The 17,503-nt window shown below is 46.4% G+C and overlaps 1 protein-coding gene across 4 annotated transcripts in view; it reads right to left on the reverse strand.

Annotated features, from left to right (window-relative positions):
- LOC146812521 (bactericidal permeability-increasing protein-like) overlaps positions 1–17,503 on the reverse strand; it is a 114,377-nt gene that overhangs the window by 45,436 nt on the left and 51,438 nt on the right. For 2 of the 4 annotated variants that reach the window (XM_085619533.1, XM_085619534.1), the window contains exons 2-7: positions 15,208–15,339; positions 13,829–13,943; positions 11,913–12,041; positions 8,318–8,473; positions 8,157–8,220; positions 5,164–5,224 (exon numbers count right to left, since the gene is read on the reverse strand). In XM_085619533.1, coding sequence (XP_085475659.1) covers positions 5,164–5,224; positions 8,157–8,220; positions 8,318–8,473; positions 11,913–12,041; positions 13,829–13,943; positions 15,208–15,307 — 625 coding nt within the window. In that variant the 5' untranslated portion in view covers positions 15,308–15,339. The remainder of the gene's footprint in view (positions 1–5,163; positions 5,225–8,156; positions 8,221–8,317; positions 8,474–11,912; positions 12,042–13,828; positions 13,944–15,207; positions 15,340–17,503) is intronic. The other 2 variants (XM_085619535.1, XM_085619536.1) reach the window with 1 other exon arrangement.

The raw sequence follows: 17,503 nt of genomic DNA on the forward strand, positions 1-17,503 counted from the left end.
AGGGACAGGTGTTGTCTATTTTGTAAGTAGGCTGCTAAGACTGCTAGATGTAGACATATGGAGGAATACGCTAAATTGCATCTTTGCAAGTGTAGTAAATAGCAAATAATGTTTTGGATGGAAGCATCCAGTGGACATATATCATTGTTAGTGCAGTAAATGGCAAATCTTTTCCATTTTGCAGCATAACACGCCCTAGTAGTAGGTCTTCTAGCTTCTTTTATGATATTCATACAGTCTGGTGGGAGGTTGAGGTAACCGAACTCTAAGACTTGAGGAGCCAGATTGCCAAGTTCAGTTGCTGTGGATCTGGGTGTCTGATTTCTCCATGGTTCTGGGTTAATAGGGCCGGGGAAAGGCGCAATTTTTGATGTGGAACTAGTGATAGTTCCAGAAGTGTCGTGAACCAGGGTTGACGTGCCCAAGTGGGAGCTACTAGGATCAGTTTTAGAGACTGTTGTTTGAGCTTGCGTACCACAAATGGAATGAGTGGGAGAGGCGGAAAAGCGTACGCAAATCTACCTGACCAGTTCATCCATATTGCATTGCCCTTCGACTGTGGGTGTGGAAACCTGGCGGCGAAGTTTGGGTATTTTGCGTTTTCGTGTGTGGCGAACAGGTCTATGTCTGGTTGGCCCCATTTTTGGAAGAATGGGAATAGGACTTTGGGGTGTAATTCCCATTCGTGGATTTGCTGTGTCTGATGACTTAGGAGATCGGCAACCTGGTTGTGAACCCCTGGAAAGTGTTCCGCTAGCAGGTAGATGTTTTGGGGAATTGCCCATCTCCAGATGTTCTGTGCGAGTTGGGACAGTTGGAGAGAATGTGTCCCCCCCTGTTTTTGTATGTAATACATTGTCGTCATGTTGTCTGTGCGGATGAGGACAGTTTTGTTCTTTAGATGTAGTTGAATGGATTTCAGTGCTAGGAACACCGCTAGAAGTTCTAGGTGATTGATATGGAGCAGTTTTTGTTGAGTGGTCCATCTGCCCTGAGTGGTGTGTTGAAGGATTTGGGCTCCCTACCCTGTGAGAGATGCGTCGGTCGTCAGCACTACTTGTGGAAGAGGCTCCAAGACCGGTCGCCCTTTGGACAGGTTGATGGTGTTCCACCATTTCAGTGAACGAAGTGAGCGACTGTCCACCAACACCAGATCGGTAAGTTGTCCGTGAGCCTGGTTCCACTGTTGTGCTAGACATTCTTGCAAGGGACGCATTTGAAGTCGTGCGTGGGGCACGATGGAGATGCAGGACGCCATCATGCCTAACAGTTGCATAAACACTCTTGCTGGAAGAGAGTGTTGAGTTTAAAATTTTAAGATGAGGTTTTGTATGTTGGCTATCCTGGCTGTGCTGGGATAAGCTATGGCCTTGGACGTATTTATGGTGGCTCCCAGATATTGATGTATGTGGGAGGGTTGCAGTTGAGATTTGGGATAGTTGATGGTAAATCCCAAGTGGTGTATAGGTTTGAATAGTGCGGTGAGTGTGGAGAACGCATTTGTCGAGAGTATTGGCTTTTATGAGCCAATCGTCGAGATACGGGAAGACATGCATTTGTTGTCTCCTGAGGTGCTAAGCATTTGCTGAATACCCTGGGTGCAGTTGTTACTCCAAATGGGAGGACTGTAAACTGATAGTGCTGTCCTTCTACCACAAATCTTAGATACTTCCTGTGAGCGGGATGCATGGGGATGTGAAAGTATGCGTCTTGAGGTCCAATGTGGCAAGGAAGTCGCCTTGTTGAAGTAGTGGGAGGACTTGTTGGAGAGTGATCATATGGAAGTGATCTGAGTGTATGTACTGGTTTAGTAGTCTGAGGTCGAGTATGGGTCTTAAAGTCTCGTCCTTTTTGGGAATTAGGAAGCATAGAGAATATACTCCTGTACCCTGATGTTGGAGTGGAACTGGTTCTATTGCGTGTTTTTGAAGCAAGGACCGAATTTCCTGTTTGAGGAGTGTAAGATGGTGTGGTGACATTGGACGGTGTTTGGGTGGTATGTGTAGGGGGGTGTTTGTGAGTTCGAGGCAGTAACCAAACTGGATAATTTGTCTTACCCACTTGTCTGTTGTGATGGAATTCCAGACAGGTAGGAACTGTTGGAGTCTTCCCCCGATTGGAGTGGTATGGTCTGGGGGGAGTGGGGGCAAGTCACTGTTTAGTGGTTGGAGAGGTGCGGGTGTTGGTATTGCCCCGTCCTCGGCCCTTGGTATTGTTTCCCCTATATCCTCCTCTAAAATATCCTCTGTTAGGGGATGTTTGTGCGGAGGTTTTGAAAGTGGAAGAGGTGTCTGTTCCCACATTTTTGGAGGCTCCCCTGTAAAAGGAGCGTCGAAAGGAGCCTCTGGGTTGTGGAGACTGTAATGCTCCATGATTTAGCAGTCTCGTTATCTTTCTTCATCTTCTCTAGTGCAGTGTCTACTGCGGGTCCAAATAGTTGCTCTTGGTTGAATGGTTGAGCAAGAATTGTTGTTTGTACTTCCAGCTTAAAGCCTGAAATACGTAGCCATGCATGGCGTCTAAGTAGTATGCTTGTGTTGACCGCCCTAGAGGCAGTGTCCGCTGCGTCTAGAGCACATTTGATTGATGCATTAGATATTAGTTTTCCCTCTTGGATGAGGTCATTGGCCTGGGATTTGTACTGATCTGGCAGGTGTTGTAAAAGATCTTCTAGCTGATCATAATGAGCCCTATCATATCGGGCTAATAGGGCTTGTGTGTTGGCAATACGCCAATGGTTAGCAGCTTGTGCTGCAACTCTTTTGCCCGAGGCCTCTAATAGCTTGGACTCTTTGTCTGGGGGCGGTGTGTCTCCTGTTGTTTGGGAGTTAGCCCGCTTTCTTGCATTTGAAACGACTAAAGAGTCTAGAGGGAGCTGTGCTTTAATGTACGCGGGATCCTGTGGGGCCGGTCTATATTTTTTTTCAATTCGGGGGTTAAGAACCCTAGCTCTAACAGGGTCTTTAAAAACCTCTGTGGCGTGTTTTATGACTCACTTAATCATGGGCAAGATCTGAACTGATTTTTACGACTGCTCAAATGTGTCTAGAAGAAAGTCCTCTTCAGGTGTATCTGAGTGCATGGTGACGCCATGGAAAAGCGCCGCCCTGTTTATCAGCTGTCCAAACCCTAGGTGGTCATCAGGAGGGGAGGGTTTGGAGGGGTATGTAGTGGGATCAGGACTATCAGGTAAAGGGTAAGCCCAGTCATCTAAGGGTGCCGTATCCGGGAGTGTGAAAGGATCATTAAGGTCATCCGGATCCCCCCCTCCCCCTAAATCATCATCATCCTGTGGAGGTGGTGTATGTGAAGGAGATGGTAGAGGAGAAGGAGGTGGGAGCAGAGGGGGTGGGATGAGAGGTTATATAGGAGAGGAAGGACGAATGGGTGAGGTGGCAAAGTCCTTCTTTATGGGAGCTGGAGGAGGTGTTGTGTCCAGCTTCCTTTTCTTGTATGGCACAGCGGTGACATGTCCGGTTTTTGGATTGATATAAATCCTTTTTTGCGTAGGATCCGGGCGAAAAAGTTCTTCATTGTCCGAAAGTGGCTTTGGTGCCGACTTTTTCGGTTCCGATCTATGTTTTGGGTGATCGGTAGAGTCTTTGTGGACTTTTTTCGGTACCGACGATGGTTTTGGTACCGAAGAACTTTTCGGTGCCGGCGGAGATTTTGGTGCCGAAGAACGTTTTGGTGCCGGTGGAGATTTCGGCCTCGATGGTTTCGGAGCCTGCTTCGGTGCCAAGAGGTGTTGAGTCTTCGGTGCCGAAGGTATTGTGGGCACAATAACATGTGGTGTGCTCGAGCCCGAGCCACCTGCAGGCTTATATTTCTTCGGAGCCGGGCCCGAGGGCGGGGCTTCTGAAGACAATTTTCGGTCGCGACTGGGGCCAGCTGGCGGAGTCTTGACCAATGTCTTTTTTGGGGGGGTTGGGGTAGGGGCACTGGTACTCACTCGTTGCCCCGGAGTGATGAGGTCATCAGAATCGTCCGCTTCGGATACGATTTGGAGGTCTTCGAAATCGTCTTCCAGGACATCCTTCCTGGGCAAAGATGTCCTCTGGCTCTGGAGCTGGTCTGGCCATGATATGGCGTCGAGCTCTTCGGTCCCGGATGGTTTTCTTGGAGCGGAATGCGGCGCAGGCTGGACAGTTGAATTCGTTATGTTCCGGCGAGAGGCACAGGTTGCAGACCTCGTGGTGGTCACTGTGGGGGAACTTTGCTCCACATTGGGGGCATTTTTTAAAAGGTGTCCTTTCCATGAGCCGTATCCGGAACCGGTCCGATTGGATTTCAACGTCGAGTTGTAAAGGTTGTTGGTTTCGAAAGCTGGATTTTCAGAAGTTTTCAGCCGGAGTGGAAAAGTTCATCCGAACCCAATGGCGGAAAAAAACAATCTGAGGATGGAGTGGATGCCCATGCGCACTGTTGTCCAGAGGAGGAGTCACCTATCTCGTGACCAAAAGGCTTCTTCCAAAGACAACAACAACCTGCAATCATCCGAGCCCAACACCAGATGGCGATCTTATCCTAAGTGTGTAATCTGCAGCTCATATGCCTCGAACACAGTTTTCTTATTGAAATCTGCAAATTATACAGCAGATGGTGAGATATGTGTGCCAAATCCATAATTATGCAGAACAACTTGCAGCCATGTGATTGCAAATTTCCAGTGTCCCTGGTTATTGAGGATTGTTGTGCTGGCTCCGAGGGCCAGCTGACATGAAAATAAGTGTAAAAAGCCAGGCAAGAGCTGAGCTTTGAGTAGAACATTCTGTAGCTCAGGGGAATGTAGTGCAGGTATGAGGCAATACTGAAAAGAAAATAAGACAATATCCCCTATGTAATGAAATTGGCAACTAACAGAGGGTCCCTCCAGCCCATCAGATGTTCCATGCATGCTTCAGCATCTGTAGAAGTTCTTGGAGGTCCAGCCCAGGGTGACCGAAGGAGGATTCCTTCTGAGGCTGTTGTTTGTAAGTCTGGACTGCACCTCCCTGCTGCCTCCTCCAAAAGCTCATGACTTACTAACAAGTCTACCAACTGGCGGCCATTTCAGCGTCCACAGCATTTGGGGGAGTAAGACATAGCGAGGAAGATAGCTCCTGAGCACATACTGCACCATCACTATGCTTCAGTTGAGATACTTTTGTGAGCTCTTCTTACCTGGTATGGTCTTCAGAACTTCCTCCAGGTCTCCGATGGCATTACCAACCTGCGGACACAGCTGGAGAGCGCAGAGGACAAGTCACTGCACCGCTGCAAGGTCGCTGGGCACAGAGCATGCGCTTACTTCAAACACTCCCATTCTAAAGACATCTTCGTTCCCCATCCTTCACACATCTCAAAGTTCAACTTTAGCACTCACCACTTGTCACACATCTCTGACTTATGCCATCAAAGACTGTGCTCTCCTGATGGTCCACACGCCTCTTCCCTCGCTCCTTATACATATCCCACTACTCACCCCTGTCACAAAGACTTTCATGCTTTCACCCCATGGCCTCGCAACCCACTAGCAACGACGAGAACGTCAAGAGGGTTTACCCCAAGATTAACTAATGAGGACATCTGTCCACTAGGAAACTGGTGGACACGGCAGGATAAGTCAGGAGCAGGGACACAGCAGTTAATAGTACCGAAGGTGGAATAGCATCATGGTCCAGAGGTCTGGGGGGGGGTCTTACTGCACCCGAATTACAGCTCTTTTTTACCATCAAACGTTGGGATAGGAGGACATTTTCCCTGCTTACATTAAGCCCCATGGCAACTTTGCTACACCATTGATCAGGAGAGGGGTAAGTCACACAGCGAAAAAAATATTTACCCACAATATAACACGCATGCCACATCACAGTTTCTGACATTCAAGCCTGTGATTGTTATGAAATGCCTTCTCGTTGGTTTACAGTGGTGTATGGAGCGGATGAAAAAAAAGAAAAATAATGCAATAATATTCAGACAATAAGCAGGAATATTGCATGCAAGGTGACTTTGAGGGACTGTTGCGGTTAGCCTGCCATGCCAAAATGATGACGCATGCTTCTCTCACATATTGGAATGGCACATACATAGGGGAGAGGAGCTGGCCTAACGGCTAGGGCGGTCGACCTCGAATCTGGGGAACTGGGTTCGAGTCTCAGCAATGACGCTGAACATCCTGTGATCCTGGGCAAATCATTTACTCTCCCTGTGCCTAACAAAAATGAATGTGTCCTCATGTAATGCAAGTGGTGCTATGTAAAGCGCTCTGATACCCGATTCGGGTCGAGATCGCACTATATAAAACTCTGTAAAAAAAATATATATATATATCAAACTGGTACATATAATGGAGCCACAGTGATAGGTTGACACACAAACAGAAAGGGTTCTGCAAAGACAGAAGTAGGGCTAGAGTCCCTCACACACAGAGCTCACACCGTGCAAGCAGCCAAGGCATGGCACCAGAACATCATGGACTAGATGTCCTCGGTCAGAAATATCAGCTCCTAAATATCGAGTAAACAAATATGGCCCCACTGGAGCTAATAATACAAAATTTACAGCCAATGGGTACAATGTTTTGGACAGAATATTTATGTCAAACAATATTTTTGTTATGGATATTCTGACATGCAACAGAGAGTCAGTCTCAGTCTCAGTCTCAGTCTCAGTCTCCTTGTTTTGCTTCCATTGGACTAATTAGACTAGCACACCTGAAATCAATGGTTGGTAGGTGAAAACTTCAGCGTCTGTAATGGCTTGGAGACAGGTGGTAACCCTACCTGCAGTTTAGTTAGTTTATTTATAGCTAAAACATATAAATATGTTACCAAATGAATGGTCGGTATAGGGCGATTAGAGGGTGAATAGTAAACAGTGAATTTGGGGGTAAGGGTGAATGGAATGCCAACAGAAAACCAGTGGCGGCTGCCACAGTGACGAGGTGGTGAGCCGGAGGGGGGCGTTAGGGAGCGTGGGAGGGAGAACGTGTGCGGGGGGTGGGTTTAATTATAATTTAAAAAATAAACACTTATCTGGAGCTGCTGCCTGCCTCCCGCCTCGTCCTTCCTGGTCCCAGCAAGCACTGGGGCAGCGTAACGGACTCCCTGTGCAATTCCGCGCTGCTCTCATACTATGAGAGCAGCGTGGGGATTGGCCTGAGCGGGCTGGGTAGATGCTCCGCTCAGACCATGGAGTCGGTGGATGTTTCTCCAGCCCAGCTGTTCGATGCTGTCAGGTAGGAGAAACCTAAGTGCGCATGTGTGTTATGGTCGGCCTGAGACAGCCGTCCAAACACATTTGCACACTTAGGGAGTGCACATAACACTCCTCCTCCCCATGCCCTGCCCCTCCTTGCACAAGCTGACTCCGAGCCAGCAAATGAAAAATAAAACGAAGCTAGAACATCGTTTTATTTTTCATTTGCTCGCTCTGAGTCAGGCAGTGGGGCGCTGCTCCTTCGCCATTGCGGAGGAGCCGCCGCTGCGAGAAACCCAATTTGGTTACAGAGGGATTATTTCAGCATTATATGGAACAACCACACCTAATATAATCTAAGGGACAATACAGAGGGACAAGGATTAAACCCTATGAAAGAGGGTCACCTCTGAGTTTAGGTGCAGCAAAGACAGCCTCAAATTTTGATCCTGGAGAAGTAAAGGATGCGACACACTAGGCCCTCTCACTGTAGAATGGATCGAAGAGCGCCCCGGGGATCACCATGAGGCTGATAGTGCATGTAGCTTTGAGTGTCAAAAAGACTCCTGCACAGTGGCTGCTTGCATGTCCTGAGGGTGGTGGGGCAGGTGGGGCACATGCAGGTAGTAGCACTTTAGTTTCATAAACACGAGGTAGTTGGTGGACTAATCCCCGAAAGAATGAAAACCCTAAATATTTTCTGGGCAGAAAGATCTTCCCTCAATCTTTCCATGAAGGCAGACACACTCTACTTCCCTACAGTAACAGTTGCCATGTCTGTCGAAGGCTGGACGCAAAGCCTTGCACCCCCCCCCCCCTCCCCTTTTATTGAGACATGCTCATTTCTCCATTTCATACTCCATCTCTCATAACCCTTTAATTGAAACCCACAGCACACCTTCACCTGACATCTCTCTAACATGAGTCAAGGGTCTCCACAGATGTGGAAGTATTTGATAAGGATCAGCCAGGCTTACATTTGAATTGATTGTATCCCTTAGAGGACCCTCCAGAGCCCCTGTGAACAGGTTGTACAGCCAGCTGCAAAGACAGAAACAAACACATCAGTCGTGGTGGTGGTTTGAAAGAAAGAGTACACATGGGGCGGCTTTGGAAACATTTCCTATCAGCACAGTACCTGGATCCACCATGGAAGGTGACATGAAGCGCCCCAATACTGGAGCTGCAGGTGTCCTTCCACACCGCTGGGCGACCACTATCATCCCGCGTCACACCAAGGACAGCCGAGATGGACAAGCCCTCCACAGTCAGGTCAAAGGAACCACTGTCTTTTCTGTGGACACAAAGCATGAGTGCGAGATAGATAGGCAGACATTTAAAATCTGGTACATAAAATTTAATCACACACGGTTACAAGCTATGAAAAGCCTTCACTTGGGCTAAATCCTCTGTCAGCAGAAACATGTAAGTTGGTCACAGAAGAGGGCTTGAAGGTGTTAAGAGGTGCTGAAGGTTGGGTGAATGTTAGAATGTGACCCATGCACCCACCCAAAGGAGTGGGTAAGGGTCAGAGGCTAGGTTTTGGGTTTTCAGACTGTAGGCAAGGGTCGGAAAATAGGGGAGTGGGCTGAAGAGGGTCTGAAAGCCAAGGTGCAGGACTAAAGTTGTGTAGAAGGGTCCGAAATTGGGGGTGTAGGTCTAAAACTGGGACATGACTGAGAAAGTGGCATGATGGCCTGAAAGTGTGGTCAAAGGTCTGAAGGTGATCGTGGTCAAGGTGGTCATCGAACAGCAATAGTCCTTTCCGACCTGCGCTATGGGAACTCTCCATTCATCGGTCTCCCACACTGGTTGACATTCAATTGGTACAAAAATGCTGCTGCCCGTCTTCTTCTCCTTAGTCTTCCCCTAGATGCAATTATGGCACAGCATCTGACTACCTTAAACTGTCTTCCTATTATAAGTGATCCTTGTTCAAAGCCCTCTGCCTTGTCATCAGGCTAGCCACAGCCTTTGCACCCATTACCGGCAAAATAGAATCATACGTTATCAACGCGCTCACCCCCACTGCTCTTTTGTACTTTCTGTCTTGATGGCCCCCAAGATCCTCCGTTCCAGGAGTATGGGTCGCATATTCTCTTACCTTGGACCAAAACACTACAATGCACTCTCTTCCTCTCTTCACACGCAACCAAATTATCTCCATTTCCGCAAATCACATAAAACTCATCTTTTCCCCCTGTGATTTTGAAGCTGTCCTTCCCTGCATTTTCTCCTCCAATCTGGTTCATCGCCAGGGCACCCATTTGGGTATTTGCACTCTCCACAAAAAATCTTCATCAGCATCACCTGGTCTGAAGATGGGAGTCTAATGGTGGAGCAAGTGTGTAATGCCAAAGACCTGGGCCTGGGTCTGCATGTGGGGGTAAGGAGCTCAAGATAGGGGTACTGGTTTAAGTTGAGGTGAAGGCCCAAGAGGCCATTGATCTGATGGGCCGCTTCCTTGAAGGTCGCTGTAGCTGAGGACGGGGGCTGAATGTGCTGCAGTGGGTCTGACTATGGGTCTGAGGATCGTTGTCTGAAATTGGAGGAGTGGATCTGAGACTATCCAAGGGTCTGAATGTTGCAGGGAATTACTGGTTTCATCCCTTTCAACTGTGGAGTGTCGATTCTTCTCTAGGTGCTGGTTCAGTGCGATTTGCTGCAAAGCACCAGGTTAACGTGAAGTGCCTGGCTTATTTCACAGTAAAATCCGGTGAGGCTCCAGCTCGCCTCAATCAGTTACATACAAATGACTAGTGAAATCGCTATGGAATTCAGATTTCTATTATGGCTCTGTTGACACTGCCAGCAAAATGGAAGAAATGATGGGCTGGACGTACAACAGAGTTTGCAAAGCCTGTGCAGTGCCAAAACCCACATTGCAGTGTGTAAAAGTGCCACAGAGTCGCAAGCAACATTGGGGCGTGCAATGTCTACACTGCGTATCCTGAAGAGTGACAAGGAAGAGGGAGCCTAAATTAGCATTGCGCTTCCTGCACTCACAAGGGTATGTATCAATGATTTGCAACCGCTCCTAAAGGGACACTGAAAGATGGCATACCGCGGAGAGCAGTCGGTAGAGTAGTAGCTGTCTTTGAGGGACACTTCCACTGTGCAAGTGCCAGCTATGGGCATCAGAGGGAGGAGACCCCAATCCCTCTGCCTACTGCTGGCTGCCTCAAAGTCCCTTCTGTGTTGGCCAACTTATTTGTTTGGTAATGTATCCGCTTCTCTAATAATGAGGGATAATGGGGATAATAAAAAAAACTTTGTGAATGCAAATGCAGTGATGTGGGTCTGCTGTCCCTTGTAACCCTTCCTATTTGTATTTGCAGTAATGTGCAAGGATTCAAGAGAAGGAAACCATACTTCAGGAATGTCAATGGAGCCGGGATCCAGCGAATCCTCACGATTGACTTCTTTCCCAGGTGTACAATTGAAATTGCTTCTACTCCATCTCCATCCAGTAGGTTGGTTTTTGGGATATGGGTTGCATATGATCAACAGAATTGGCTATAATAAATACCAAAAGTCCACTCACCAGTAAATAGAACTTGTAAAAAAAACAGGTAAAAATGGAATTTCCAAATGGGTTGCAGTGAATGAGTTGTTGGTGTAACCAGGTCTTGTGGTAAGCCGATGCATGATCTTCATCCTATAGGGGTCAACCTGAGAATATTTTAACAGAAAATGATAAGTGGTTCCAACACGCGGGAGAAGGGCTGGCTTGTGTAAGTAGCTCCTGCAAGAGCCGAACTGAAGGCTACCATGAGTCCAGGCCAGAAGGTTGGCCAGAGCCCCTCTAAAGGCTGCTTACAGGCACCGTGCCCATGCCAGGGAGACCATGTGAACTCAGAGGATGTAATTCACTCCACACATAGAACCAGGCCGTTCATGGCCTTTCAAGAGTCACCACCAGAGGTGATTGAGAGGTCACCAAGAAGAGAGCATTGCCGCCGTCTGCATACCCCTTAGAGCATGATGCTCTCTGTGACCATCTGGATTCGGGTGACCACCTCCCTCCAGGTCATATGGATATTGCTTCCAGACCTGGATTGTTGAGTGCTAGTCTAATGTCTTGAGGGTGTTGTAGTCTTGTTTTGCTTCCATTGAACGAATTAGACTAACATACCTGAAATCAGTGATTTGTGGGTGAAGAGTTTATAACTAGAGACAGCGCCTGTAATGACCTGGAGTGAGTACATCACCCTAATCTGGATAGTAAGGCCACATGTAAGTATAATATAAAACACCTAAATAGACAAAATAGTTCACTGCAGACGTGTTTTAGGGCAAATATGTAAGCTGATTCAGATGTTGTGGTCAATTGTAAGGCCCTGATTTACTAACATTTTGAGCTGAGTGTGTGTCACAAAAGTGCACTCATACTCTGATGCTGCACGTGTTACACCTACACATACTCCAAGGCTGCACTGGTTCCACGTGGGTTGTAGACACACTCCAGAGCCTAACTGGTTCAATTTTGTGTTGTACACACACTTCAGAGCCACATTGGCACCTCCAATTGAAAACACATCCCAGAGCAGTACTGGTTTTACGTTGGGATGTAGACACACTCCAGCGACGCACTGTTCCACATTGGGTTGTACACACACTCCACAGCCACACTGTTTCCACCTTGGGCTGTACACACAGTCTAGAGCCCTACGGTTTCCGCTTTACATTGTACATACACTCCAGAATCGCACTGGATTCGCATTTGTACTCACATGAACAGCACCTGCACGTGCCAGTTTGCAGTGATCATGATCTTGGCGTCACTGATCGATAACTTTATCCCGGTTCCAGGTACAAAGCCAACAGCAGACTCTGGAAGCTGGAAATCCTGAATCCGGATCCTGGGATGAAAAGTGGAGGAGAATGGGATCTCAGCAGATATCTAGCTGTGGCTACCCTGGAATAGATTCTTAGCAGCATCCATCATTACCCATCCTTCTCTAGCAATAGCTATCTCTTCACACCACCACCAGTTCCTCCTCAACACCCATCATCTTCATCCACACCCCAACCCATCCTTCCCAAACACCACCCATCCCTATCAAAGCCCACCCCTTCCCTGCTCAACACCACCCAACCCCGATCCATCATCATCAATCCCTCTTGAACACCACCCATCTCTGCCACACAACTGTTCCTCCCCAAACATTTCCACTTTTGAGTATTGTGACCCCATAAGCCTAACCAAGTACCTAACCTTAGTGTTTCCTGGCAGAAGAGCAGGGGTCACCTGCTTTGTCCTTCAGGGAGTGACCTTCCGTGATTACTTAGCTTGGCATCTGCCTGCTTCGTGATGGTCTACTGGAGATTTTGCAGGTACAGCCTCTTCCCGGTACCCTAGTGAGGATGCTTTTGGAGCCTCTCGTGTTACTTCTATGAAATGCCCTGTAGACTTCCCTAATTGAGCATTTGCTATCCCTCCCCGAAGTCGAGCTAACACTGTTAAGGGCTACAGCCTTGCGTACACAATCCTACTTTACAATGAGTCCTGTGGCATGCACCAACTGATCCTGTAAGGGGATATAACCTTTAAACTGATTATGTTAAAAACTTGGAATTTTCTTTGGAGAGTCTACTTGTACCTGTTCTATCAATGTGGGCAAGTATTAAAAACATATTCCTTTTAAAGCCAATGGCTTTGACCGGACTTTAACTTTAATGATTCCAATAGTTTTGTGTGAGCTTTGTGATAGCTTTCATCTTACTCTGGCCTCCAGACCATCCTTCCAGGGGCTACGCATTAACCCCTCAATTACAGTTACCACTGGAGAGTCAACTAAACTGGAGTTTTGTGTTCGACACCTGCCGGCCCAGTATCCAGAATCCTGAGCAGAATCCTGGGCCACAGATCTTACTCTCCAACATCATCCATCCTTCTCCATCACCATCCGTCCACTCAATCTCACTCTACAACGCCTTCCTCATACCTGCATCACTCCAGAATGTACCCATGGTGTTGGAAAGAAGGACCACCTTTCTGTGAACTACGTCACAGTGTGAAGTATAGTGCCTGGAGTCATTGGCATTAATCTACTGCATGTGTGTAGGTCTGGCTTGACATCTCAGCTGTCTACCAGACCTACAGTTACCAATTGTTCAAAATATACATAGAGTGGACTTTGATTCTGCCCACTGGAGTATAACTCTCTCACCTCATGCTATGGCTATTTGTTGTGTCATTCTTCCTCCTATGGAGTGCTTGCATTGCAATGCATGAGGGAGTATTTTACATCAAAAGAAGTCTACTAAATCATCACTCTTTAAATTCTTTAACTCATAGATGCATTATTTGTTTTCACTGCAGCAGGTTTTTAGGTTGGTAGTCAAGGTTCAAAATGCAAGCCAGACCTATTCATTTGCCAATGCATGCAATCCCTTGCTACCTGCAGGTATCTCATGTGCAGCTTTATTGGATTCCTATGGTAATGTAGATTTGCACCTAATTGGTATTACTATAGATCAAACTGAATGTTATGCAAAGGATTGCTCTCAAGCAGGTGAAAAGTTGATTAGATTATAAAAGGATTCCCCCATGTGACCGAGAGTTAAAAATTGATCTATAAAGCACTTTCTGGCCACACTGGACTATCTTACTGAATGAATTAGTACCTCTGCGCAGAATACTTACTCAGACACGGTGTAATGCACATCTCCGATCACTGGAACCGAGTATGTACCAGACTGGTCCGGAATTGATATTTTCTGTAGTTGTGCCTTGAGGACCTGCATGCCCACCTGACGCCCTAAAAGATTACATGAGCTCAAATGTTATGGCAGAAGAACCAATATCTTAAGCAGGTAAGATCAGGGCAGTAGTGAGGCACAGAAAAGGCAGTAAACACCCTGGTGGACCTCAAAAAAGTGAGTCAATTCTGATGCTGCAGAGGTACAACGCTTCTGGGCACTGCCCAAGACCATGTATTAAAAATGCAGAGTTTAGCTCCTTATTTTTTCTTGTGGTGGGAGGAGCCTCTTAAGGGTCTGCTATTCTGGAGCGGGTCGGATCTGCTCACTCACTGTAGTGGCTTTGAGCAGTACAGGGCTGGGAATGAGCGTTGGGAGTAGCATCCTAGTTGTATTCACCAAAGTCATTCGGGTCTACTAAACTCTTTCTCTTTATTGCTTCTGCCCTGGCTTTTTTTGAAGTGTATGTTGTTTTTTTTAATTAAGGTATTTAACAAAAACAGGATGCAAGGGGATAAAGTTTTACAGTAAGGTAAATTCACATTGAAGAGGCTTCCTGACGATGGGAATGGAATATAGGTATTTACATCGCATGCGTTTACACAGCATGCGATTACAACTCGATCCTTACAACGACCGCGTTGTTACATCGCAGTACCATTACAACACAAGTGGTTACAACAACTTGCTGTAGAGGGCGCAGTGGACTTAGGAATAGTATAATTTACTATTGCAACTCCAGTGTGTGCAACAGTAGGGAAGGTGTTGGAATAGTAAATTATACTATTTCTTAGTTTAGAGAGCCCCCTACAGCAAGTCGTTGTAACGACTTGCGTTGTAATGGTACTGCGATGTAGCAACGCAGTCGTTGTAACAACTGCGTTGTAATCACACACGTTGTAACGCATGCAATGTGATGGCTGTTTCCCACAGGAATGTTGTTCTTGCAAGAAAACTCATGCAACCTTCACATTGGATCCAGCAGAACTTCGCACCAGCAAAAATGTAAGTAGATGACAGTCTGTAGCCCAAAGGTAAATCACTCTGCTCACTCTAACCGGCTGCTGCTTCAAGGTATAGGATCCAGCACTTACCCCTTTGGGGGGCAGAAGAGTGGTGGGGTGTGTTTGTGTGTGTGTCTGTGTGTGTCATTGCTTCAGATTTACCTGATGGTGTCCTAACATTGGCCAGTTCTGGTTTCTTGGGATTTCTAGCGAGCTAAATCTCAATACAAACAATTACTATAATATTTCAAAAATAAAAGTGGGTATGCGTAACCAGGACACGAGTAATACGTTCATAGTAAGGACCGGTGGTACATACCATACTCAAGTCCCTGCTGGGTGATCCGTCCTTTCAAGCCAGCCTCAGTCGCCTCAGTGCCCAGGACAAAGAGCAGAGCAAGCACTCCCACCCAAAGCATCCTCTAATCAGAATCCAAGGTGGGCTCCTGTCCTGTGGGAAACACAGAGGTCAAGCACCATCTGGGCAACACAAACAACCCTAGAAATACTTACAGGCATCATCAAAAACACATAGGATGAGTGAACTTGAAAAAACAGGTGGCCGTATGCCCAATTCTACGAAAAGTCAAACTGTCGAGAATACCACCTACTCTACTTTCTTGTATGTATTATTACCATATATGGACCTGGAGTGCCCTGTTTGGTGAGTGTCCCATTGTTGCTTACTACTGCATTCCGTAAGCCTGAAAAATAGATTCAAGCTGTATAAACCCATGCAGAATCTTCGTTCATCTCAAAACAATCTTTTGTTGATCACTCAATTAAGAAAATCTCTCTCTTGTGAAAAAAACTTCCCGGTCCTGGCCTCCAAACTATGGAACAAGCTCACTCCAGGGCTCCTATTAATTCCCTCCCATTTTCTTTTCAGAAAGAGATTCAAAACTCATCAGTTCTCAATATAACTCTGTGCGGAGGTCCAGTCCCCCGAGCTAAGCCCACCACCCAATCACGGGAGAGAGTAGGGGGAAGATGGTGGATTGGAGGGAAATGTATTGTATTGCATTGTAATTGCATTTATATAGTGCTTAATACCCCTGATGAGGCGTCGTAGCGCTTTCTTTTTCGGAAAGAAGCACGCTACTCCGGAACTCATAAAGGATTAGTGTTGAATTAGTATACTGAAATATGACATATGAAAGTAATTTGAGTGATGGATACTAGTTAGTGGATTGAGAAGGTTAGCGGAGGGATAGAAGCGTGAAAAAGGTTTGCATGTATATAGCGCTTGTTACCCCTGATGGGGTGTTGAAGCACTTTTTTGGCGAGTAGCACGCTACTACGGAACCCATAAAGGATTTATGGTGTATTAGTATAGTGAAATATGAAAGTAATTTGAGTGGTGGATATTAGTCAGTTATTTGGATTGGCAAATGTGTGAAAGTGAAGGATGTGTGGAACAGATTGGACCAAGAATTGTAACACAGTTTGTCCAAACTCCCCAGCATGGGACGAGTGTGTAGTATAACCTGATATATTGTCCAAGTGAACTAAACAGACTTCCCTCAGCTGAGCTCATGGCAAGACAGAGCTAGCATTTCTGAAAGAATAAAAAAAAAGCTCTTAGGTTTATCTGCAATGTTTTAGATGCTACTGCAACATCTGACATTTTTCTTTAAAGACAAGCAGCTTTTTGTTACTTCTCACTCCTGTTTAGCACGGTTTCTATTGAATGACTGTCAGCAAGACAAGGCAGTTGGGATTTTGCAGAGATTTCGCTATTTCAGGGCACCTCTGTTTTGCCAATGTGCAGACTGTAAATCAGTCAGTGGATCTAACAAAGATGGTGGAATAGAGACAGTGCTTGTTGGAAGAGAGACCATCTCAAATTCTTAAATTCAGTCATTCCTTTAGAGAGCAGCAGACGGACATGAAAATACATCACGAGTGCCCCAGAGCATACATGCAAACAGACCCGATTCAGACGGGAGACTCCCGATTTTTAAAACCAGTGGTCTAATTTTAGCTGTTACCAACTAAAATTGAATCTTGTAAATGATAGTCAATAGGGAATATAAATTCCACAACATTTTTAGGTCGAAGCCTGCCAGATACAGCAGCTGTCTGGTTGCAAAGACATATTGGGGACATGTTGACAACTTTAATAATGTATTTCTGCCCATTGTTTACCATTGGCTTTGTGTTTTGAACTCACATTGGCTTGCTTTCTGTTTGCTGGTTTTATTTGTTTTAGGTTGTCCAGAAAGTCTTTGTGCCTCTTGTGGAGCATAGCCTGTTTACCACTACTCTGACTTGCTCTTTGTATTATTCCACGGGCCCTCGCTATCCGTGATCTTTTTTGTGAGGCACTCCACATGTGTTTTTAGTTGTCTCCATTGTATGCTAGTTCACAGCAGTAAACATGCTGTATTTTTTTTAAAAAGGTTTCCTGCCTCCAATCTTTCTGCTAGACTGATTTTAGTTATCTCCGCCGCTACCAGTTCAATCTCACATACCTGTGAGGAACAGTGTTCTGTCTATGACCGTTTTAGGTCTCGCCTGGCGATAGCAGCGCATGCGTTGCCCTCGCCATGCGAGTGCCTTTTGCAATCAATTCTCCCAAAGGCTTACATGCACGCGTCTGCATGGACAAAGAT

The sequence above is a fragment of the Triturus cristatus genome, chromosome 7, assembly GCF_964204655.1.
Source record: "Triturus cristatus chromosome 7, aTriCri1.1, whole genome shotgun sequence".
Classification (NCBI taxonomy): domain Eukaryota; kingdom Metazoa; phylum Chordata; class Amphibia; order Caudata; family Salamandridae; genus Triturus; species Triturus cristatus.